The sequence below is a fragment of the Pseudopodoces humilis genome, chromosome 28, assembly GCF_049639895.1.
Source record: "Pseudopodoces humilis isolate 2021_Gansu_Grassland_sample_001 chromosome 28, ASM4963989v1, whole genome shotgun sequence".
Taxonomy (NCBI): Eukaryota; Metazoa; Chordata; class Aves; order Passeriformes; family Paridae; genus Pseudopodoces; species Pseudopodoces humilis.
In genome coordinates this window covers 4900768-4921439 of record NC_142227.1, presented here as the reverse complement: position 1 = coordinate 4921439, position 20672 = coordinate 4900768, and the positions used below count along the sequence as shown (strand labels likewise).

General features: G+C 62.7%; 3 protein-coding genes across 7 annotated transcripts; 1 reads left to right on the top strand and 2 right to left on the bottom strand.

Annotated features, from left to right (window-relative positions):
* Positions 1 to 2045: 2045 nt before the first annotated feature.
* TBXA2R (thromboxane A2 receptor) lies at positions 2046 to 8759 on the top strand. Of its 3 annotated transcripts, none has more exons than XM_005531390.3 (3): positions 2046 to 2412; positions 6978 to 7887; positions 8346 to 8759. In XM_005531390.3, the coding sequence occupies exons 2-3, from the start codon at positions 7081 to 7083 to the stop codon at positions 8595 to 8597; spliced, it is 1059 nt and encodes a 352-aa protein (XP_005531447.1). In that variant the 5' UTR covers positions 2046 to 2412; positions 6978 to 7080; the 3' UTR covers positions 8598 to 8759. The 3 variants fall into 3 exon arrangements, with proteins under 3 accessions (XP_005531447.1, XP_014115546.1, XP_087923861.1); XM_014260071.2 differs by lacking the exon at positions 2046 to 2412 and adding an exon at positions 2484 to 2770; XM_088067735.1 differs by lacking the exon at positions 2046 to 2412 and adding an exon at positions 3517 to 4072.
* A 369-nt stretch (positions 8760 to 9128) lies between these two features.
* GIPC3 (GIPC PDZ domain containing family member 3) lies at positions 9129 to 11603 on the bottom strand. Its single transcript, XM_088067702.1, has 6 exons — positions 11355 to 11603; positions 10707 to 10892; positions 10220 to 10400; positions 9696 to 9811; positions 9480 to 9561; positions 9129 to 9280 (listed from the first exon to the last, which is right to left on the bottom strand). Exons 1-6 carry the CDS (start codon positions 11601 to 11603, stop codon positions 9129 to 9131), a joined length of 966 nt encoding a protein of 321 aa, XP_087923828.1.
* A 301-nt stretch (positions 11604 to 11904) lies between these two features.
* HMG20B (high mobility group 20B) lies at positions 11905 to 19218 on the bottom strand. 3 transcript variants are annotated; one of them, XM_088067700.1, is made up of 10 exons: positions 19014 to 19218; positions 18294 to 18354; positions 15919 to 16018; positions 15464 to 15667; positions 15176 to 15296; positions 15020 to 15072; positions 14676 to 14751; positions 14289 to 14504; positions 13746 to 13878; positions 11905 to 13059 (listed from the first exon to the last, which is right to left on the bottom strand). In XM_088067700.1, exons 2-10 carry the CDS (start codon positions 18329 to 18331, stop codon positions 13047 to 13049), a joined length of 954 nt encoding a protein of 317 aa, XP_087923826.1. In that variant the 5' UTR covers positions 18332 to 18354; positions 19014 to 19218; the 3' UTR covers positions 11905 to 13046. The 3 variants fall into 3 exon arrangements, with proteins under 3 accessions (XP_087923826.1, XP_005531409.2, XP_087923827.1); XM_005531352.3 differs by lacking the exon at positions 19014 to 19218 and having other exon boundaries at positions 18294 to 18519; XM_088067701.1 differs by lacking the exons at positions 11905 to 13059; positions 19014 to 19218 and having other exon boundaries at positions 13742 to 13878; positions 18294 to 18520.
* Positions 19219 to 20672: the final 1454 nt, after the last annotated feature.

The following is a 20672-nucleotide window of genomic DNA, read 5'->3' as shown; positions in this document are numbered from 1 at the left end:
GTGCCAGACCAGTCCAGCTGCTGCTCCCCAGCTGGAGTCACAGGGCCCTTGACTTCACCAGCCCAGCACTGCCTTGTGTCCTGCTTCATAAAGGGGCCCTTCACCCTCTCCCGGGCCTCATTCCTGGCATGTCCTCCCCTGGGATCTGGCCTCCCCAGCCTGGGAGCACCGCCACATCTCTCAGTCCTGGCTGTGGCATGGGAGGCTTTAGCGCTGCCAGGCGCCTGCTCTGGTGGAGCAGAGGAGAGAAATGCTGGTTGGGATATTTCCTTACAGGGGAAAATCCGGATTCCAGAGCCTGCAGTCCCTCCCACACCATGCCTGTGAGGCTCTCCCTGCCCTGGGCAAAAAACAGCTGCACTCCCCAGTATCCCGTTGAGCTGGGGGTTCCTGAGGGCCTCTAGTGATGTTCAGAGAGGTTTTTGGGCACCCTAGGTGTACTTCAGGGTTGAGCTGAGACTCACTGGTGTGTTGGTCCCATGAGATAATGACCATGGGCACAGCCACACTCCTCTGGGCTCACCCAATGTGGCTCTATCTCCACAAGCCCCCAACCCCTGAGGTATGCTGCTCAGGCAGGCAGGATGGGGTGCTGGTGAGTAGTGCCCAGGGGTGCAGGAAATCTTTGCCCTGGCTTCACTGTGAGGCCCTTTCCTACCTGCATCTACCCTCTCCACAGTACAGGTCCATGGTGCACCCTAACCCTCTCCCCAGTACAGGTCCATGGTGCAGGGACTTACAGGGGTGCCCAGGTCCCCCAGCACTAGGGTAGAGCCAGCCCTGCTGTGCTGGGGCCTCCAAGGCCTTGGGGGCTGCCTGATGGCTGAGGGAAGTTGCCTCATCCTGCTGCTGGCTCTGCTGGCAGGGCACAGCCCCAGAGCCATCATGGGAGCTGGTGCTCAGGAGGCTCCCATGCCTGCCCTGGCCACCCACACTTGGGCTTGGCCTGCCTGCAGATGGGGGTGGGGGACCCCAAGTGCTTTGGTCCTGCACATGGGTACCCCCTCCCCATCCTGCCAGACATCCCCAGGGCCAGCAGCTGCACCGGACATATTCCCTGGCCTCTCCTTCCTGTGAGTTATTTCCAGCTGCTGCCTGTGCAGGGGGGGCTTTGGGGCTCAGCGCAGGAAGTGAGTGAAGGCCTGGCCAGGGAGGAGGAAATGGGAAAAAAACCCAAACCCCAAAGCTGGTGTTTGGTGGCCACCCTGCTCAGCTGCCAGGCAGAGCTTCCCTCCCCATAACCCATCCCTTTCCTTCCTGGGCATACACAGATGTGGGGGAATTCCCCCCAAAACGTCCCACTGTATCTCTAGCCGGAACAGGGTCCATATCCTCTTCCAAGCACTGCGTTTCCCTGCACGTCTGACTCCAGGCCCTGGATGGGGTCACTGAACAGGCACAGGAGCCTGAGCCCCGAGAGCTGCTGCAGCCTCTGGGTATGTGCCAGGGCCAGATCAGGGACCGGATCCGTCTGAAGCCCCTAACACCTTTACCCTGACCTGGCTGCTCTCACTGCCCCTAACCCACATGTCCCCTACGTTTTGGGGGAAGCTGCAGGTGTAGCCCTGAGCTGTGCAGGGGGAAACGACTGTTTAATACCCGGGCGGGGCAGTCGGTGGAGCTGGCCCGTGTCCCATCATCCGTGAGCGCAGCTGCTCCCGAACACACCCGGCCCCACCCGGGACAGCAGCGGCTGCCGAGCCCCGCGCGTTTCGCTGGCGGTGGGGCCACTCGTGCTCCCCGCACACAGAGCCAGCCGCAATCCACTTCTGCGGGCTGGCCCTGCCTTCCGCCCGGGCTTTCTCTGAGACAATCTTTGCTCCAAGCCAAGGGATAGCGGGATGATGGGCTTTGCAGCCCCCTCACTGCCTAGCAGCCAGTGCCAGGAAAACATGCCTGGCCATCAAGCTGAGCGCCGAGCCGCTGTACCCCTTGCCTTGACGGGATGTCCCCGCGTCCCCCGTGGGCTCAGGTGCTCCCAGCTCTTCGGAGCTGAGGAAGACGCCGCGGCCAGAGCCGAGCTCTGCCCTCCTCGGCGGAGCACGAGGAGCAGCAACGGAGGCTGTCGCGTCCTGAGACCGTGGGAGGGAACAGTGCCTGGGGACGTGCCACCCCAGCTGATCTCGAGTTTGGACAGCGCAGCGACATCCTTAGCTGGGAGCTGTCGGGCCGGGAAAACCCCCGGGAGCGAATCCCTCACCAGGGCAGGGACGGCCGGGGACCCCGGCCCTCGGCCACACCAGCGCCCGGAGCCGCAGCTTCCTCTCCCTTCTCGGGTCCCGGGGTCGCTGTGGGGGTCGGCGGGGACGCCCCCTCTGTTGGACCCCACCGCGGTGCGGGTCCCGCTGGAGGGGCGGCACGGCCGGACCCCCTGCCTCAAGCGCCCGGGCAGGGACTCACTGGAGTAAACAAGTGAGTAACGGGGCGGGAACCCAGCCCCGACACGGACCCAGCCGCGGGTGTCTCCGCCGGGAAGGCTTTGGGCGCCGGCACCGCGGGGGCTAGACCGCAGAGACCCTGCCGGCTCCCCGGGGCGGTTCCCGGGCCAGGGGCGATGGGGCCGGGGGGCGACCCCCGCCTGGAGGCCCGTCCCGTGCAGGGAGGGAGCGGAGAGGGACGGGGCCGGGTCTGGGGGGCGTAGCGAGCCCGGCGCTTCCCCCGCCCCGCCGTGGAGCTGAGCCGAGCCGGGCTGAGCCGAGCCGGGCTGAGCCGAGCCGGGCTGAGCCGAGCCGGGCTGAGCCGAGCCGGGGAGGGTCCCGCCGGCAGCGAGGTAGGGCTCGGGTTTGCGCGGGGAGGAGGGCGCTGGAGGGGGCGAGAGATACAGGGCCAAGAGGGGTGTGAAGGACAAAGAGCCCAGAAGACTGGGATGGACGGACAGAGAATGGGATGGGCGGGCAGACCGTAGGGTTGAGACGAACGGAGAGGCTGTGCGGGGCTCTTGGGTGCGGCGGTCGGGGCTCCAGGGGCTCGCAAGGCTCTCGGGCGTTCGCGGCCGGCTCGGCCGCCGGGTTCGCATCGCACACAACCCCGAGGACTGAATGCGTTTCGGGGGAGGGGGAGCGGAGACCACATAGTGGGGGACGGACACATGGTGTCCCCGCTTCCCCCATCGTCTCTCTGTCCCTGGGACCGAGGGTCCGCGACGGGCAGATCTTCGACTTTCGGGGCTCCCCCGCCGGGATGGTTCCACCCTGCCCGCCGCCGCCCGCCCCCATGTGCCGCTGGTTCCTCTGGGAAGAGCCGGAGAAGGACCGGGAAAGGCTCAGGAAAGGGCCGGGAAAGGAAGGGTCTATTTCGGGCTGTCGAAGTGGGCGGCCCAGCAGCCTTGAAGCCCTCGAGGTGCCGCGATGCTGCGGGCGGGGGCAGCCGCGGGGGGGGCGGGCCCGGTGCCCCAGGGCTGCCCAGCCCCAGCTTCTCACTCCAGGGCATCCGGGTTGATCCTCCAGCCACTGCCTGCCCAGCTCCTGGGTCCTGGAGTTTGGAATGGGGATGGTGCCAGTTGTTTCCCAGTCAGCGAGGTTGGGAACCTCTGCCCTGGGCCACCACAAGGATAAGCGAGGACAGTTACCATGCCTGGCAGGAGCCATCCTGTGTGTCACTGCTTCCCAGGAATGTCCTCTGTCCTGAGTGTCCTAGAGATGTCCCTACTGTAGGCCAGGCCAACTTCTTCAGGAGCAGGTCCTTGTGATGGTTGTGGGCCCAGGGAGGAACACTCATGCCAAGTCCTCATCCCCATGGCCTTTCCTGTCTCAGAGGATGACCTCGACTTGATTTGATACCCCAGAGCCCCAGCCTAGAGGGAGGTGGCAGCAGGACCACATCCATCCCCAACAGGTGACACAGTGTCTCTGAGACCACCTGCACCAGAGGCATCAGGCTGTGGAGACAGAAGGGATCATGCAGAGAAAGTCATTGTCCTGGAGAGGTCCAGCAAGCAGAGACTGGCCACAGAAGGGAGAAATGCAAATGCCCTGCAGCATCTTCTGCATGGCTGCCCCGTGGCTAAGCATCGCATCCAATGGCAGACCCCAGGCCGAGGGTACACCTGGGGGGTTTGGGAGTCCCTTTGCAGGTATGTGGTGCCTCTCCCCTTCCAACCCCCACCTCGGCCTGATCTTGCAAGCCCTGTCCAGGCCCCATGCCCAATCCTGCCTGGGGAAGTCTGGGGAAACAACAAGCTGGGGCAGAAGCTGATAAGGAGCAGCCTCCCACACTCCCCATCTGCCTTTCCCTCACTCCCCTCGGATGTGGCCAGGGCAGGAAGCAGTGCCCAGCAGAGGTAGGGCAGCCTTGGTGCATCTGCAGCAGGACCCGAACCTGCCAGAAGCCCCATTAGTGCCTGCATCAACCCCCCACACCCCACTACCAGTGCCTCACAGCCTCCAGCAGAACATTTCAGAGCTACCTCCTCTCCTTTAGGATTTTACCCCAGCACCCCTTGCCAAACCCTTGCTCCCATGGCATGTCCATTTTGCTGGATCCAGAACCCCAAACCCGAGCACAGGGGGCCAGTGGGGACAGTCCCTGGGCTCAGAATTTCTCTTCTGCAGGACCCTCTGTCCCCACATGCATCCTCCTGCAGAGGCTGGCCACGATGGGGGGGAAATGGCAAGTGGGGACCCTCCGCCCCCACATGAACCTCTTCCTAGAGGAACCCACTGGTGTGTTCTGGCACAGCGGGGGTTCCCTTTCTCTCCTGTGGCTGCAAAGTGGCCCCTTGTAAATATTTGATTCCCTCTAAGTGCTGTGCCCAGCTGAGGCAGTTCTGCACAGGGGGATCCCAGCTGCTCAGCCCCTGAGCCAAACTCAGAGCCCTCCAAGCCCCTGGGGTCCCTGTCTAAGCTGCAGTGGGCAGTGGATGAGGGTCCAGGTTGTGGTTGTGTCAGGGCAGGAGGTGAAGGGAGGGCAGGGAGGGGATGTAGGTAATGGTGAAATTTGGAGCTTCTGGGGTTGCTGCCTCCTTGTCTGGCCAAGGTACCACTGCAGGGAGGACCCCCCCTCCACTGGACACTGTAGGGAGGGGTCATGCCCTGCCACAGTGAGCCAGGGAGCATCCTGAGGCTGTGAATACCCAGGTAATAGGTACAGCAGGGCAGCATCACCCCATGGGCTCTTGAGCCCCAGTGAGCAGAGGGAGCACCCTGGGACAAGGGGAACATGTCTGGGGACAGCACCCTGACAGTGTGGGCAGGTGCATGGCAAGGGACAGCTGGAGTGGGACTGGCGCACCAGGTACTTTGTGTGGTATCACTGTGCTGCAGGGGTGACTTTGTCACCTCTCAGAGGATGTGGGAAAGGCTGGTGACTCCTCAGGGTCTTAGAACATCATGCTGAGGCCTCACCACATGTCTGCAGGGCCGACGCCTCTGGGGCTGATGTAGTCCCTCAGGGACCAGTGAGAACAAACAGCAGCAAGTTTTCACTCTTGGCTCATGGAAAAAGCCAGGCCCACCCTCACAGTGATTCACCACCATGCTCTGCCAGCCCCCCACACAAGGACAGATGGGGATGAGCCACCACCACCACCACCACCACCACCATCCCTGGCCCTGCTCCCCTGGGCTGCAGGTCCTGTGACAGGGCACGGGCAGGGCGCTGCTGCACTGGGTAGGTGCTGGCACCCTCACCCCGTGTGTCGCCGGGATGAGGCCCAAGAGGATGTTGCAATGCCTGGCCCCATCCCAGCCTGGCCAGGCTGTGGGATCAGTGCATGCCTCGGGTGTGTGCAGCAGCTCGCAGCCCTGTGGCCTCCCTTGCACCAGGGGTCAGAGAGGGGTTGGTGCTGAGGGGTGTCTGGGTGAGGGACACAGCATGGGGACCCAGAGCCAGGCCATTGATGGGTTGGCAGTGATCAGAGTTGGTGTGAGGTTTAACTTGGGGACAGAAGACAGGTGGCAGTGCCACCCTGTACAGTGGAGGGACCCCACAGTGGGGGCTTTGCAGGGGTGGCAGGTTGGGGTAAGGCATTCCACTACTACTAGGCATTCTACTGGGGCCACTGGGCTGAGGACCATGTCAGCTAGGAGGGTGAGCTGGGGCAAGTGAGGTGGCAGGAACATTCACAGCCTGGAGAAATGGGTCCCAGGAGGAGAGGAGGGGTCTGGTCTCTGCCAGGGTCTGTGTCCCCAGGTTGTCCAGTCCCCACTGTTGCCATGTCTCTGTCCTGGCCCACATCATCCCATTTGCAGCCTAGACTAACTTGCAATGGAGGGCCACGTAGGAGCCTTGTGGGTCCCTTCCAATTCAGGATATCCCATGATTCTATGATTTCCAGATGCTTCCCTGCCCAAGCAAGGCAGAGTGGCACTGACCAGGCTGTCCACAGCCATCCCTGTCGCAGCCACTGTCCTGATGACAAACCCACAGCTCCCACTGTGAGGGGTGCCGGGAGGGCAGAGCAGGTCTGTCACCCACACTGGCTGTGGTTTGGCAGTGGTGCCGGGGTTGCAGCAGAGTTTCAAACCTGGGGTACCTCAAACGTGGGGTACCTCATGTTTCCCCAGAACACTGGAGGAATGGAGCATCTTCACAATGGGCCAGGGGTTTACGCTCAGGGATAGGTAGAGCGTCAGGATCATGCCCTGGTGCAGCCACTCCGCCTGCATCCTTCAGAGTGTGATGGCCCAGGCATCTCTGGCTGTGTCTCCCTGGGGCAGGAGGGAGCCAGGCTGTCAATGCTGTTTTTCCCAGCACTCTCTGCAGGGATTCAGCCTCATGGCTGCAGCCCCACATGGCTCATGGCTGGGGATGGTTAATGCCAGCAGCTGCGGGGCTGCAGGCCTTGGCACCCACTGCAGCTGTGCCTGGGGCCAGCATGAGCCAGGTCCTGCCCTGGTGCCCCCCTCCATGGGCTGGGGTTCCACCATGGTGTCCCTCTCCACAGCCCCTGGAGGACTCTGTATCTGCAGGTTCAGGATGGATGATGGGTGGGCTTGGCAATGGAGAACAGCCTTAAATTCCCTCTGTTCCTCCTGCAGGGCAAGGCAGGACTGCTGCTGGCAGCGGCAGGGGACTCCAGCCATGGAGCAGAGCCAGGAGGGTGCCTGAAGCTGCTGGAAGGAGCAGGAGGGAGTGCAGGACATGGAGCCCCCGAACAGCAGCATGGCCGGGCAGGCAGACTCATGTTTTGGGGTTTTCAATGCCAGTGATGGCCGTGCCAGTGCACAGAACAGCATCGCCTCACCCTGGTTCTCCACGGCCTTCGGCCTCATCGGCCTCTGTTCCAACCTCTTTGCCCTCTGTGTCCTGGTCAGCTCTTCCCGCAAGCTCTCCAGCCAGGCCCGCTCCTCCTTCCTCATCTTCCTCTGTGGGCTGGTGGTCACAGACTTCATGGGGCTGCTGGTGACGGCCTCGGTCATCATCCCCTACCACTTCACCAAGTTCTCCTGGGCTGAGGTGGACCCTGGCTGCCACCTCTGCAACTTCCTTGGATTCTCCATGGTCTTCTTTGGGCAGTGTCCGCTGCTGCTGGGGGCCACCATGGCTGGGGAGAGGTTCTTGGGCATCAACCGCCCCTTCTCCCGCTCCACCAGCCTCTCCAAGCGCCGTGCTTGGGCCATTGTGGGGCTGGTGTGGGGCTTCTCCTGCTTGCTGGGACTGCTGCCGGTGTTTGGGCTGGGGCGGTACACGCTGCAGTTCCCTGGCTCCTGGTGCTTCCTCACCCTCTTGCCTGACACAGGCGATGTTGTCTTCTGCCTGCTCTTTGCACTGCTGGGCATCCTCTCCGTGCTGCTCTCCTTCATCCTCAACACCGTCAGTGTGGTCACGCTCTGCCGCGTCTACCACGACCGCGAGTCAGTGAAGCGGCGCCGTGACAGTGAGGTGGAGATGATGGTGCAGCTCGTGGGCATCATGATTATCGCCACCATCTGCTGGATGCCTCTCCTGGTGAGGCCCCTGTCCTGGTGTGCCCCATCACCACCCCTCCAGGTCCCTCCTGGGCCTTCATGTCCCCCCATTCCTCCTTGTGGGGGTCTCCATGTAACCTGTTCCTCCTTGTGGGGCCTCAGTCTTGGTGTGTTCCCCCCAGGTCCCTCCATGTGCCTCCTGGGGCTTAGTGTCCCACATCCTTGACAGCAAGGTCCCAGCTTTCACTGTGTCCCTTCCATGTCCCTATTAGTGAGGTCCCAGGTCTGGGGGTGTCCCCTTGATAAGACCTTCCCTGCCAGTATCCCCCTGTCACATCTCTAGGCCCTGAGCTGGCCCCTGGTGACAGGCAGAGCAGGTGCTTCCCAGTGCCCCAAACTAGGCCAGGACTCCTCCAAGAGGCTCAGTGCCTCGATCTTCATCACTCCTGGAGCAGCTCATGGATCCTCCACTGACACTTTGCCTCCTTCTGCCCCCAGATCTTCATTGTCCAGATGGTCCTGCAGCACCTGCCTGGCCAGGCACAGGTACTGCCCACGGACACACAGGAGATGCTGCTGATCTACGTCCGCATGGTCACCTGGAACCAGATCCTGGACCCCTGGGTCTACATCCTGTTCCGCCGGGCTGTGCTGCAGCGCGTGTATCCCCGGCTGCACCCCCGGCCCTCCATCGTGTCCCTCACCCCCTCCCTGCCCCGCAAACTCACCGCTGGCTCTGTCCTGCAGTAGCAGCCCTGGGGATGGGCACTGGGCAGGGGGACACGGCCATCCCCCCATCCCACCCCTGCAGTGGATCCTCATCACCTGCATCCAGGGGCCTCCCCCTCCTCAAGCCTGATATCCAAGGGGCTGTCAGGGGGCACAGGGCTGCTTCCCCCTCCCCGTCCCCAATAAAACACAGCTCGTGCAGCTCTTGGTGCCCACTGGGAGTGACCACCTCGAGGGGGGCCCAGGGAGGGTACCTGGGGGGAACTCACCCTGCTGACAATCAGAGCAACAGCCCTTCTCCTTCAGTCTCTCCTTTAATGAGCCACAGCCACTGTCCACCACATTAGTGGGGGTGTGCAAGGGGGATCCTCAGGAAGGTGCTTGGGTTGGGTGCCTTCTGCCCCCCAACCCAAGGGACAGATCTAGGTGCTGCTCAGGAGGGTGTGGGGGGCAGGATGGGAACCCCCACCAGCACCTCAGCCCCATATGGGGTGGGGATGAGGTGGGGACATGGGGAGGGGACAAAAGCGAGGGGCAACACCTGGCCCCCAGCTACTCCTTATTCCCCTTAGCGTGGCAGACGGCTGCCCACACCTCGGCCACAAACTCCTGGGGGAAGGCAAACTCTCCCAACACCGAGTCCAGCCCTTGGGCAAGCTGGGCTACGCTGGGGCTGCCCTTGGCCGCCTCCACCATCGTCGAGGCTGTTAGGAGAAGAGGGAGATCAGGGCCAGTGTGAGGGGCTGGGACAGGAGCAGGGGAAGAGGCGGGGGCTGGGTCGGGAGGAGCTGCATCAGAGCAGGGGCTGGGGAAGGGGCAGGGTTGGGGTAGGGGTGAGGGTGAGGACAGGGGCAGGTCAGGGGTAGGGGCAGCTCCGGGTCAGGGTCTAGGCTCCCTCCTCACCCAGCTCGCTGTCGCGGATGCCCATGTAACTCTCCAGCAGATCGTCCACTCGCCGGGCAGCTTCTTCCTCGGAGGGGCTGGGCTGGGGGCGAGGGGCAGGGGGGGTGAGTGCCGGGCAGCACAGGGGGCACCCAGGGGCACAGGGATGCTTATCCCCACCCTGGCAAAGTGTGAGCAGCCACAGGCTCGGGGTGGGGAGCTCGGGGTGGGCATTACCTCCTCTTCCAGCACGGCCGGGCCCTGAGTCCGCAGCCGCAGCGTTTCCTTCCCGCTGGCCACTACTCTGCCTTCGCCTGGGGATTTTCCTGTCCGTGTCCGCTGCCCGATCATGTCTGTGCCCAGGTTGGGGGATGAGGGCACAGGCAGGACCTGGCACCCCCAGCCCCTCGCTGCTCACTGTCCGGCCATCCCCCACCCGCCCAGGGGCACCGCAGGGTGAGCCGTGTATGGGATGGGGGGGCTGTGTCAGGAGCATCCGGGGGTGCCGGGTGGGGATGCTCGTGGTTATGGGGTGCTCACGGATGCTCGAGACAATGCACACAGAGCAAGGGGGTAAGGGGGTGCCCCAGGGCTGTGGGGTACACACACACACATAGTGGGGGTGCAGAGGGGTAAACACATGGGGCAGAACCCTGGGAGGCACTTGGTCACTGGGGCGGGGGTGGGGCTGCAGGGCCACAGGGGGCTGGGGATGATCCCAGGGTCCCCAGGGCGAGAGCAGGGGGACCTTCCCAACTCACCGAAGGCCTTTTTGGGCTGGACCAGGCGCAGGGTGAAGGGCTGAGCCCGCGGCAGCTCCCGCAGCATCCGGGCCACCTCGTAGTGCCGGCAGCCCACGATGGTGTGGTCGTTGATGGCCTCGATGCTGTCCCCCACACACACTGTCTGCAGCCGGTTGATGATGCTCCCCTCCTTGATCCTCTGGGGACCAGGTGGGACAGGCACACAGTGATGGCACAATGGGACAGTCAGACACAGCCCCCATCTCGACCCACACACAACCACGTCAGGGGTCCCATGCCCTTTGGTAGCCAGGTCAGGCAGGGAAGCTCTCCCAAACCTCCCCATGGCAGGGAAGACCCCCAGGGCCAGGGTGGACCCAGGGAAGGGCTGAAGTGGGGAGTCAGGGAGGAGCCTGGTCCCAGGGAGGGGATGCACAGGGGATGTCACCTGCAGGGCCACAGTCCCCAGGGCTGTGCCAGCCCCAGCACGGTCCTGGGGGTTCACCTTGATGAAGGCGTAGCCGGCCCCGTTGTCTGTGATGGTGAGGCCAAGCGCGTCCTCTGTCTTGGTCACCTCCACCTCCTTGGTCTCGCCCCGGACGTGGGCAAAGATGAAATCCTCCAGGCCAATCTGTCCCCCCAGCAGCTTCTGCATGTCCACTTTGTGCGTGTTGAGCGTGCAGAAGAGGATCTGCCCCGAGGAACCCCGTCAGCAGGGACTGGGGATGCTCCAGTAGGGCAAGACGTGTCAGAGGAGCCACGGCCAGTTCAGGGGGATTCGGTCAGGTCTGGGCACTGCTAGAACAGAGGGGCCCAGGGACCCCCAGCCTGCCTGGGGACCCTGCAATGCCCCATCCCTGTGCACCTTCCCACAGCTCCAGGCAGCTGGAATCAGCCAGGGAACTGGAAGCCACGGCTCCCTACCACATACTGGGGCGGGGGGGGGGGGGGGAGGAAACTGAGGCACAGAGTCCCTAAGCCCTCCCCAGAGGAGCCAATGCAACCCTGAGCCCATAACACTCTTCCAGAAAATTTTGGGGACTACATTTGCAAGCATCTGGGAACCTGTGGGAGTACAGACCACAGACAGTGCCACAGGGTGGGTGTCCCTGCCTGGGGCACAAAGACCCCTCCCCAGGCCACAGCCCCTCACCTCGGTGGGCGAAATGTCGAAGACCTCGGCGATTTTGGCGTAGAGCTCCTTGACGTTGGTGAAGCCCTCGATGCGCCCCGTGGGGCTGCCGTGGGCCAGCTGCGTGTGGAACACCAGCCTGGGGCGGCTGCGGGGAGCCCGGGGAGCTGCGGGGCCGGGCGGCTCGGGGGTCCCCGGCTCCTGCCCCACACCGTTCTCCATGGGGCCGCCCTCGGGGGGCCGCTGGCCGTGCCTGCCCGCCCGCTGCATCCCTGCGGCGCTGCTGAATTATGGATGGGGCTGGTTCCCCGCCGGCCGTAAGGTGATCCCCCCGCCCGGGAACCTGAGCCGGTGGCGCAGGTCACCCGCGAGGATCGGGTGAGCTCTGCCACGTAGGAAGAGCCCCGGCCAGGCTGGAGGTGGGAGAGCAGCCGGCCCAGAGCCAGCACCTCACATCCTCCCCAGCTGGGGATGCAGTGATGGGCTCAGGGTTGCCACCCATGGATCCACCCCAGCAACCCCAGGATCAGCTCCAGAGCTCCTGCTGAGCCCAAACACACAGGGACCAGAGTGGTTTTCTCCAACATTTATTTGCTCCCATCTCCATCCCCAGCCCAGGGGCACCAGGAGATGGCAAATGGCAGATGCACAGCGCAGGCCTGGCAAGCGAGGGAGGGGTGGGAACACCCCGGTCCCCATCAGACCCAGGGCCAGGGCCAGGCCCATGTAGTGCTAAGTAAGAAAATAAGACACTCTCTAATTACACAGTCTGAGATTAATGACAGGCAGGCCCAGGGACACCAGCCCCAACCCCGGCTGCCAGCACAGTGGTCCCACAAGAGTAAGGGGGCTCAGGCAAAAGGGGGCAGGAGGCAAAAGCCAGTGCAGCACACCCAGGATCCCTGCAAGCAGGAAGGGGTCGGTCACAGCTCCACTGCTACAGAGGTCCCCACCCCAGGACAAGGTGGGTCCCAGCTCCCTTCTTCCAGGGGTCCCCACCATGGGAAGAGGCCAGTCCCAGTTCTCCTGTGCTCCCTGCTCCAGGAGGGGGTCAGTTCCAGCTCCCCTCTGGCCTGAAGAGTTTTATTGCTTTCAGAAGCTCGCTGCCTGGTCCCAGAGATGAAGGGGAAGGAGGGGAGCCAAGCACAGTGACAGGGGTAGGGGCTGAAGGCACCCATTAAATAAAAGCTGAGGCAGGCAGCGGGAAGGATTTGCCCTCAAGGCCTTGCTGGGACGGGACCAAGGGGCTCCTAAACTGGCCAGGGGACAGGAGGCAGCACCAGGACCAAGGGGGTCCCAGTCACCCCTCAGTGTCCCCCATCCCCACAGCCCCGGTTCACCCTAAAGGGGTGTGTTCACTCCAGGCCTAAACCCACCAGTGCTGCCCCAGTCAGGCTTCAGGCAGCCCCTGGCTGGCAAGGCAGGGCTGGGGGGCCCAGGGGAGAGTCGGGGGTGCTCACACCAATGTTGACCCTCTCCCAGTGCTGTCCCAGCTGGGCTCTCAGCCTGGTCACTGCTTGTCCCCCGAAGCTCAAGGTCCCTGGGGCTGGTGCAGTCGTGGGTTGGGCGGTCCAGGCTGGGGGGTCCCAGCTGCAGGAAGGTGCGAGGGGCAGGGGGAGCAGCCAGACCCCCTGCAGAGACTGTCCCTTGAGTGAGCTCCAAGGGACAGGCCCAGGGTCCAGCCAGGCCTGGGGTCTGGAAGGACTGGTCCTCTCACAAATGTTCACTGAGGAGGGAGAAAAGCACAGCTGAGTCGCAGAATCCCACAACAGTTTGGATTGGAAGTGGTCCTAAAGTTCATCCAGCTCCTCCCTCTGCCATGGGGAGGGACACCTTCCACTATCCCAGGCTGCTCCAAGCTCTGTTCAGCCTGGCCTTGGACACTGCCAGGGATCCAGGGGCAGCCACAGCTGCTCTGGGCACCCTGTGCCAGGGCCTGCCCACCCTCCCAGCCAACAATTCCTTCCCAATATCCCATCCAGGCCTGCCCTCTGGCAGTGGGAGCCATTCCCTGTGTCCTGTCCCTCCAGGCCTTGTCCCCAGTCCCTCTCCAGCTCTCCTGGAGCCCCTTTAGGCCCTGCAAGGGGCTCTGAGCTCTCCCTGGAGCCTTCTCTTCTCCAGGTGAGCACCCCCAGCTCTCCCAGCCTGGCTCCAGAGCAGAGGGGCTCCAGCCCTTGGAGCAGCTCTGTGGCCTCCTCTGGACTGGCTCCAGCATCTTTGTCCATCCATCTTTGGACATGGGGACACCTCCTGAATTCAGGAACTGGGCTTCCCTCTCCCACAGCTCCCTGGAGCAGCTGGATGCCCATCTCCATCCACACCTTCCCTGCTCAGCTCCCATCACCACCAGCTCAAGCTCAACCCTGCAGCCCCATGTGGACACCTGTGCCACAGCCCCAGCCCTGCACTCACCTGGCAATCCGGGACAGGATCTCCTTGACACGCAGCACCAGGGGCTCATGCTGCAGGGGGTTGCTCTCGATGGCACTGTGCAGTTTGGCCATGTAGAAGTCCAGGGTGCTCAGCGTGGGGGTCTCCCCAGTGCCTGTGAGGTGACAGCTCAGTGAGCGGGGCCAGCAGGTCCCCACCCAACCCTGTTCATGAGGTGGGAACTGCAGAAGGGACCCCAGCACCAGATGCCGCCTCCTGCAGTGGCACAAGTCTAGGAACACATGGATTTGGGCCAATCTGGGGTGCAGCTGTGAGTGTGGCTGCAGAGGAGGGATGCCAGCCTGCCTTGTCTCAGGACAGGGAAGCCAGCTGGCTGTCACATCTCTGGGCTCCCTGGAAAGCTCCTCAAGTGCAGCAGGATCCCACCCCAGCAGCAGATGAGCACCTACCACCACCCCACTGTCCCACAGTGCTACCTGCATTGGCTGGGGGGACCCCTCAGCGCCCCTCTGCCCAAGCAGGAGTCCCAGAAGCTGGAGGACCCCATGGCTACCCCCAACTCACCGGGGATGGGGAGGGAGGCAAAGCTGGCAGTGAGGGCCTGCCGCACAGACTGGAGCTGCTGCTGCAGGGCCAGGGTCTGCCGCTCCTCCTGCGCCAGCTCCTGCTCCAGCTTCTCCTTGGCGCAGTTCATGCTCTCCGTGTGCTTCTGCAGGATGGCATTCTGCTCCTCAAACTCCGTGTTCATCTTGCGCAGGCGCCGCAGCTCGGCCTCCCGGGCTGCCGGGACAGCATCGTGTCCGCAGGGACAGACCCTGCCCCCCTCATTCCAAACCCAAATCCTGCCCCACACACGGCTCTTCCAAGCAGCTCTGTATCACCAACATCCAGGTTCCAGCCAGCACCTGGTCCCTCCATACGGGCACCAAGGACCCTCCACAGCCCTCCTACCCTTGTTTTGGTCCAAGAACTCCTCGGTGAAGATGGGCACATCAAAGGTAGAGAAAGTGTCGCTGCACTCGCCAGCCTGAGGGACAAGAGGGAGGGGTTGGGCAGGGCTGAGCCCACCAAGAGGGGACCCCAACACCGTGGCTGATGAGGGTACTGGGACAGGGTGAGGGCTGGCCCTGCCTGGCAAGTGGGGAGGGAGGATGGCTATGCTCTGCCTCCCAACCCTCCAGGAACCTGGGACTCACAGTCCCAGAATTCCCTCTGCCCATCCACATCTACAGCCAGCCCAGCAGTGCAACGTGCCTCAGTTTCCCCACACACAGGCAGACCTGATAGGGCCTTACCTTGTGCGGGTGTCCGTTGAGTAGGGTGTTCACAGTCACCGTGCCCATGTCCTCTGCAGCAGAAGAAGGAGGTCACCCCAGGGGCCAGACTCATGTTCCCAGAAGGCTCTGGCATCACCTGGCTGGATCCTGGCAGCCATTGCTCCCACAACCCACCTTTTTTGATCTTTTTCTCCTGGATCTTCTCCGTGCACATTTTGTAGGCCTCTGACTGCTGATATTCCCGCAGCTCCTTCATGTACTGCTGCTTCTCCCGCTCAGCCTCATCCAGGTACCGCTGTGGCACAGAGGTACCTCAGCCTGCCCAACCCAGGCTCCCAGGAGCTGCTGACCCCTCCCTGCCCAGCTCCCACTCCCCAGCAGTGGGGACAGCAAGCTCAGGGGTTTGAGAAGCAGGCTCTGGAGCTGTCCAGCCTGGGGGGGGTCTGCCCTGGGGGCTAGTACCTGCTTCTCTGAGAGCTGCAGTTTGCTCCACTCTGCTCCCAACATCTTTGTGATCTCTGGGAAGGGCAGGTCAGGATGCTGCGTGCGGATCTGCTCGCGCCGCTCATTCAGGAAGCGCACGTAGCCCGTCACAGGGGCTTTGGGGCCGTTGGGAAGGATCTTCTTCCTCTTCTTGCCCTTGGGCCAGCCCCTCTTCTTCACCGGCTGGCACCCATGGGGAAAAGACAGCCCATCAGGGATCAGAGCCATCACATCACGGGACACGGGAACAGCCCCCAGGCCCACCTGGGCCACACAGTCCTCAAGGAAAAGTCTGAGCCCTTCCTTGGCCCATGGCCACAGCCACACATGGGCTGGTGCAGGGCAAGCAGAGGGACAGGGACAGCCCCAGGCCAGGCACCTTGGGCCCCACTCTTGGGGATCGTGTGAGAAGGGACACAGGCTCTGGGACTCACCTCCTCCTCCGGCTTCTCCCCGCCCACCCGCGCTGACTCTCCCTTCTCCTGTTTGATGGCCACCAGGAAGTTTCCATGCTGAGCCTTGCCCGTGGTATGTCTGCAGCCAGAGAGCACCATCAGAGAGGGCTGGGACACATGGGGGCCAACAGTGACACATCCCCCAGCAGTATGACCTCACACTCACCAGATTCCCCAAATCCCCTTACTCAAACAGACCCAAATGTGGCACTGGCCACGGAGCCCTTGCTCCCAAGAGGGGAGGCTACATCAGAGTGATGGCACTGAAGCAGAGTCCAGCTTAGCAGGGCAGTCCTGCACACTAAAGCTGCCCTGAGGTCTGGTGGCAGCCCTGGGACTCATCAGAGACATTTGGATGGGGATCAGCTCTTGGGATCAGGTAACATTGACAGTCACATCCCTGCCTGTCACCTTGGGACACACCTTGGTGGGGAGTCCCAAGGGACTCTGCAAGGGAGGAGGAGCCACAGGGGTTTGGATCCTGGTGCCAGGGACACCACCTGGAAGCATCACCCACACCCAAGGAACCTGGAGGCAGAGGGTGAGGGCAGGGCTCCAGCCACAACCATCCCAGCAGGTTTGTGCTGTCTGTGACACCTCCCTGACACCTCAAGCGGCTGCACCGTGGGGCTCAGCCCCACTCCCAGGTCACTGCCATGGCTTTATGGATCAGCAGCTGCTTCAGGCAGAGCCTTCCTGCCCCACTGAGCACCCGCAAGTCCCACACTGGGTGAGCAGAGCTTCCATGTCCCACCACAGCATCACCCTGGGGCTCCCCAAGCCCCCCTGGCACCTCCTCCAGTTTGCTCCATCCCTGTCCCATTCACACCCCTGGGTCCTCAAGGCAACTCCTGCTCTGCTGGAAATGTCCTCACTACGTCAGGGAAACCACAAAGGGCTCCTGAGTATCACCAAATGATGCTCACTTGGGTTCCAACCAGATCTCCAGACCTGGGAACCAGCCCAGGGCCAAACACAAGCCCTGGCACAGACATGTGCCAAAAGCCACAGTGATCTCAACCTGCTCAGGATGCACCTCAATTTTCCTTGTGTTTGCCACATCATGTACCTGGAGCAAACCCCAATCCCTGCAGAGACCCCAAGCTATTGCTATCCATTTACCCCATACAAGCCATCCTTGTAGTTAATTTAGGAGGCCCCTTCCCTGAGCCCACAGCACAGAGCTGCCACTGCACTGGCCCTTGCAGACGAAGTGGGACAAGTCCCTCCACCAGGATCAGAGGCCAACCAGAGCCCTACACCCCCACACTCAAAAAAAAAACCTGACAGGAGGGTGTGAGACCACATCTTCTCTCAGCTCCTGGGGGAAAAGAACCCTCTGAGGCTGTGCAGGGTCATGGCCAGCCTTTTGCTTTATCAGCTCCAAGAGCAATGTTCCCAGTGATGTCCACATCATCATCCTGTTCACCAGAAACACATCAACACCCTCCAGCACAAGACGGATCACCCTCCCCCCACGTGATCCAGATTCCTTGAATGCCTAAGGATGTTTTAAAAAGTAAAGTTATCTCAGGCAAAATTCCGCCTCAGCCAGTTCACTCTGGCATCCACCTCCCTCCACCTCTGAGGCGCTTCCCCATCCACTAGCCCCCACGCCAGGACAGCCAAGGCCAACTCAGGACAGCACAAATCTTATGGGAATTCAGACCTTGCTGGTTCTGATCTCCCAAGAAGCTTAGACTCACAGAATCCTGAAATAGCCAGAGCTGGAAGGGACCCTCAGGGATCATTGAGTCCAGCCCCTGGCCCTGCCCAGACCCCCCAACAAGCCCACCCTGAGCATCCCTGAGAGCGCTGTCCAAACGCTCCTGGAGCTCTGGCAGCCTTGGGGCCGGGCCCATTCCCTGGGGAGCCTGGGCAGTGCCAGCAGCCTCAGGGGGAAGAACCTTGCCCTGAGATCCATCCCAAGCCCTGGCACAGCTCCAGCCCTTCCTGGGCTCCTGTCCCTGTCCCAGAGCAGAGCTCAGCCCCTGCCCCTCCGCCTCCCCTCGGGAGGAGCTGCAGCCCCCGAGGAGCCTCCCCTCAGTCTCCTCTGCTCCAGCTGAACGAGCCAAGTGCCCTCAGCTGCTCCTCAGAGCCTTCCCCAGCTCCGTGTCCCTCCTCTGGACACTCTCCAACAGCTTTGGATCCTCCTGATCTTGTGGTGCCCCAAGTGCCCCCAGCACTGGAGGTGAGGCTGCCCCAGTGCAGAGCAGAGTGGGACAATCCCTTCCCAGCACACACAGACCACTCCCAAGGCATAGAAAGGGGGTGAGTTTCTGCCACTTTTTCACCAGGGGCACTGACACAGAACAGGGCAGCTGGAGGACGCTGTGGCAGGTGGTGGCACTTACAGCAGGGCGGCAGGCGGCTGCTTGGTGCTGTGGGCCATGGGCGGGGGTCTCGGTCAGCACCCTGCGGACAGAGCACAGCTGGCACTGCCATCGGGCCGGTGGTGCCCACCGGGGTCCCCCTGCCGGAACCCCCCTCGGAGGTCTCCCTCTCGTGGGGAAATCACAGGACCCCTCCCCGAACGGCATCTTCTCCCCAACCGGCCCCTTACTGGCCCCTCCACGTCCCCCAGCTCCCAGGAACCCGGAACAAGCTCCCGCCCGCTCCCATTGATCCTCCCCATCCCTGGGGGAGCCATCGCAGCCCCCACGGGCTTATCCCCCTTGCCCCCCTCCCACCCGCCATCCCCAGAGTCCCCGAGCCCTCCTCTGCAGAAACCTCCCTCCACCAAGACCCATCGCAGCCCCAACAGGTTCGTCCCCACAACGCTCCGCGCCCCCTCACCGGCCCTCCCCGTCTCGCCCTCCCTCCTGAGGAGCCCCAATGGGCTCGCCCTCATAATCCGCCCTCTACCCGCGATTTCCCGGTCCCCCCCAGGAGCCCCGACAGGAACGCCCCGCCCCACAGGATCCCGCCATAGGATCCCCCCCCAGGATCCCCCCATAGGATCCCGCCATAGGATCCCCCCCCAGGATCCCCCCCTACATCATCCCCCCCCCCCCCCCCCACAGGATCCCCCCCCACAGGATTCCCCGTCCGGACCCGCCGCCGCCGCAGCTCACCTGACCACGCCCCTCTATTATTATGCAAACGAGCCTCCCGCCGCACGGCCCCGATTGGCCGCTCAGGGCCGACTCGTTGAGCGCAGTCACACGCGGATTGGCTGGATCTGATGACGTCAGATGGAAGCGGCGGAAAGGGGGGCGCGGCTGGTAGACGCGGCACGCGCGCGCGGCTAGCGGCTCGACCAATCGGCAGCCAGCGTGGGAACGAGGAATTGTGGACAGGGCAGAGCCTTAAAGGGGCAACGACAAAGAGTTGGGACGCATGTGCAGTGACCCGCTGTGGTCAGCGCCTTAAAGGGGCAACGTCATGGCGGCGCCCCTCTGCCGCCGCCCCATTCCGGTGACTCCCGTCTTCCCATCGCTCCCAGTAACCTCAGTGCCCACTTCAGGGCTGATTCACTGATTCTGCTACCCTCCCCCACCGCTCCCAGCAGCCCCAGTAGCCACCCAGCAGGAGGTACCCATGACACCAGGATTTTTCCCACAGTCCCAGTGACTCCAGTACTCCCCCAACACTGCTTCCTGTCACCCCAGTACAGCCCATACTGGTCCCAGTGACTCCATTAAATACACAAGGGGAAATCACCCACGACCTCCAGTCTGCTCCCAGTGTCTCCAGTATTGACAGCTGGAGATCTGCACGATGCCTGTAGTCACCACAGTGCCAGTGACCCTAGTACTCCTCTCTAGAGGGTCTCAGTGCCCCCAGTACTGTTCATACTGGTCCCAGTCACACCAGTACCTACTCAAAAGGAGCTCCCAGTTGCCCAGGTAAGCCCACACTACTGCCAGTGACACCAGTATTCACCCAAGAGGTGTCCCACAACTCCAGTAGCCACCCTAGAGTCCCAGTGAGCCCAGTACTCCCCCCACACTGTCCCCAGACACCAAATACATCATTACCCAGGAGATGCCAGTCACCCCAATACTCCCACAAGACTCCTACTAACCCCAGTGCCCATTCAAGCAGGGGGTCCCCATGACATCTGTAGTCATTCCAGTGTCCCAGTGACTCTCATCCGACTGGTTCCAGTGCCTACAACCCCTGTACCCTCACTCCTGTAGTCTGCCACTCCCCACTTGTTGCATACTGAGATATTGGGGTGACTGGGAGCAGTGTGATGGTGTACTGGCATCACTGGAACTCGAGCAACTGTGGGCATCATGGAGACCCCTGGCTTGAATACCGGGGTTACTGGGAGCAGTGAGTGTCACTGGAATTCTGGGGTGCCTACTGGCAGCATGGGGACCGTCCCCTTGCTAGGGTGGGTACTGAGGTCACTGGGACCAGTGTGGGGGTACTAGAGTGACTGGGACATTCCCTTGTGTAGGTAATGGGACTGTTACAGGCAGCACTGGTGTGACTGGGAGCAGTGTGAGGGTAATACTGGTGCAACTGGGAGCACTGTAGGGACATTACTGATGTGACTGGGAGCAGTGTCGGAGTACTGGTGTGACTGGGAGCAGTACAGGGCCACTGCTGGTGTGTCTGGGAGCAGGGTGGGGTCAGCAGTGGAATCCCTGCGATCGGTGTAACTGGGCGCTCGCCCGCTCCCACCTCCCCCCTGCCCGGGTCACCGCCCGCTCTCCCCGCGGCGGCCCCGGGGGATGCGGGGGATCGCCGGTCCCGGGCGGTCCCTCCCTGTCCCTGTCACT

Excerpts from the sequence above, each read along its gene's own strand:
- TBXA2R (XM_005531390.3), top strand. The coding sequence starts at position 7,081 with ATGGAGCCCCCGAACAGCAGCATGGCCGGGCAGGCAGACTCATGTTTT. Across the intron at positions 7,888-8,345 it reads TCTGCTGGATGCCTCTCCTG|ATCTTCATTGTCCAGATGGT; the intron begins GTGAGGCCCCTG and ends TTCTGCCCCCAG.
- GIPC3 (XM_088067702.1), bottom strand. The coding sequence starts at position 11,603 with ATGCAGCGGGCGGGCAGGCACGGCCAGCGGCCCCCCGAGGGCGGCCCC. Across the intron at positions 9,812-10,219 it reads CCAGCCCAAAAAGGCCTTCG|ACATGATCGGGCAGCGGACA; the intron begins GTGAGTTGGGAA and ends ACCTGGGCACAG. Across the intron at positions 9,562-9,695 it reads CGGCCGTGCTGGAAGAGGAG|CCCAGCCCCTCCGAGGAAGA; the intron begins GTAATGCCCACC and ends CCTCGCCCCCAG.
- HMG20B (XM_088067700.1), bottom strand. The coding sequence starts at position 18,331 with ATGGCCCACAGCACCAAGCAGCCGCCTGCCGCCCTGCT. Across the intron at positions 15,668-15,918 it reads GGGAGAAGCCGGAGGAGGAG|CCGGTGAAGAAGAGGGGCTG; the intron begins GTGAGTCCCAGA and ends CATGGGTGCCAG. Across the intron at positions 15,297-15,463 it reads TGCAGCTCTCAGAGAAGCAG|CGGTACCTGGATGAGGCTGA; the intron begins GTACTAGCCCCC and ends TCTGTGCCACAG.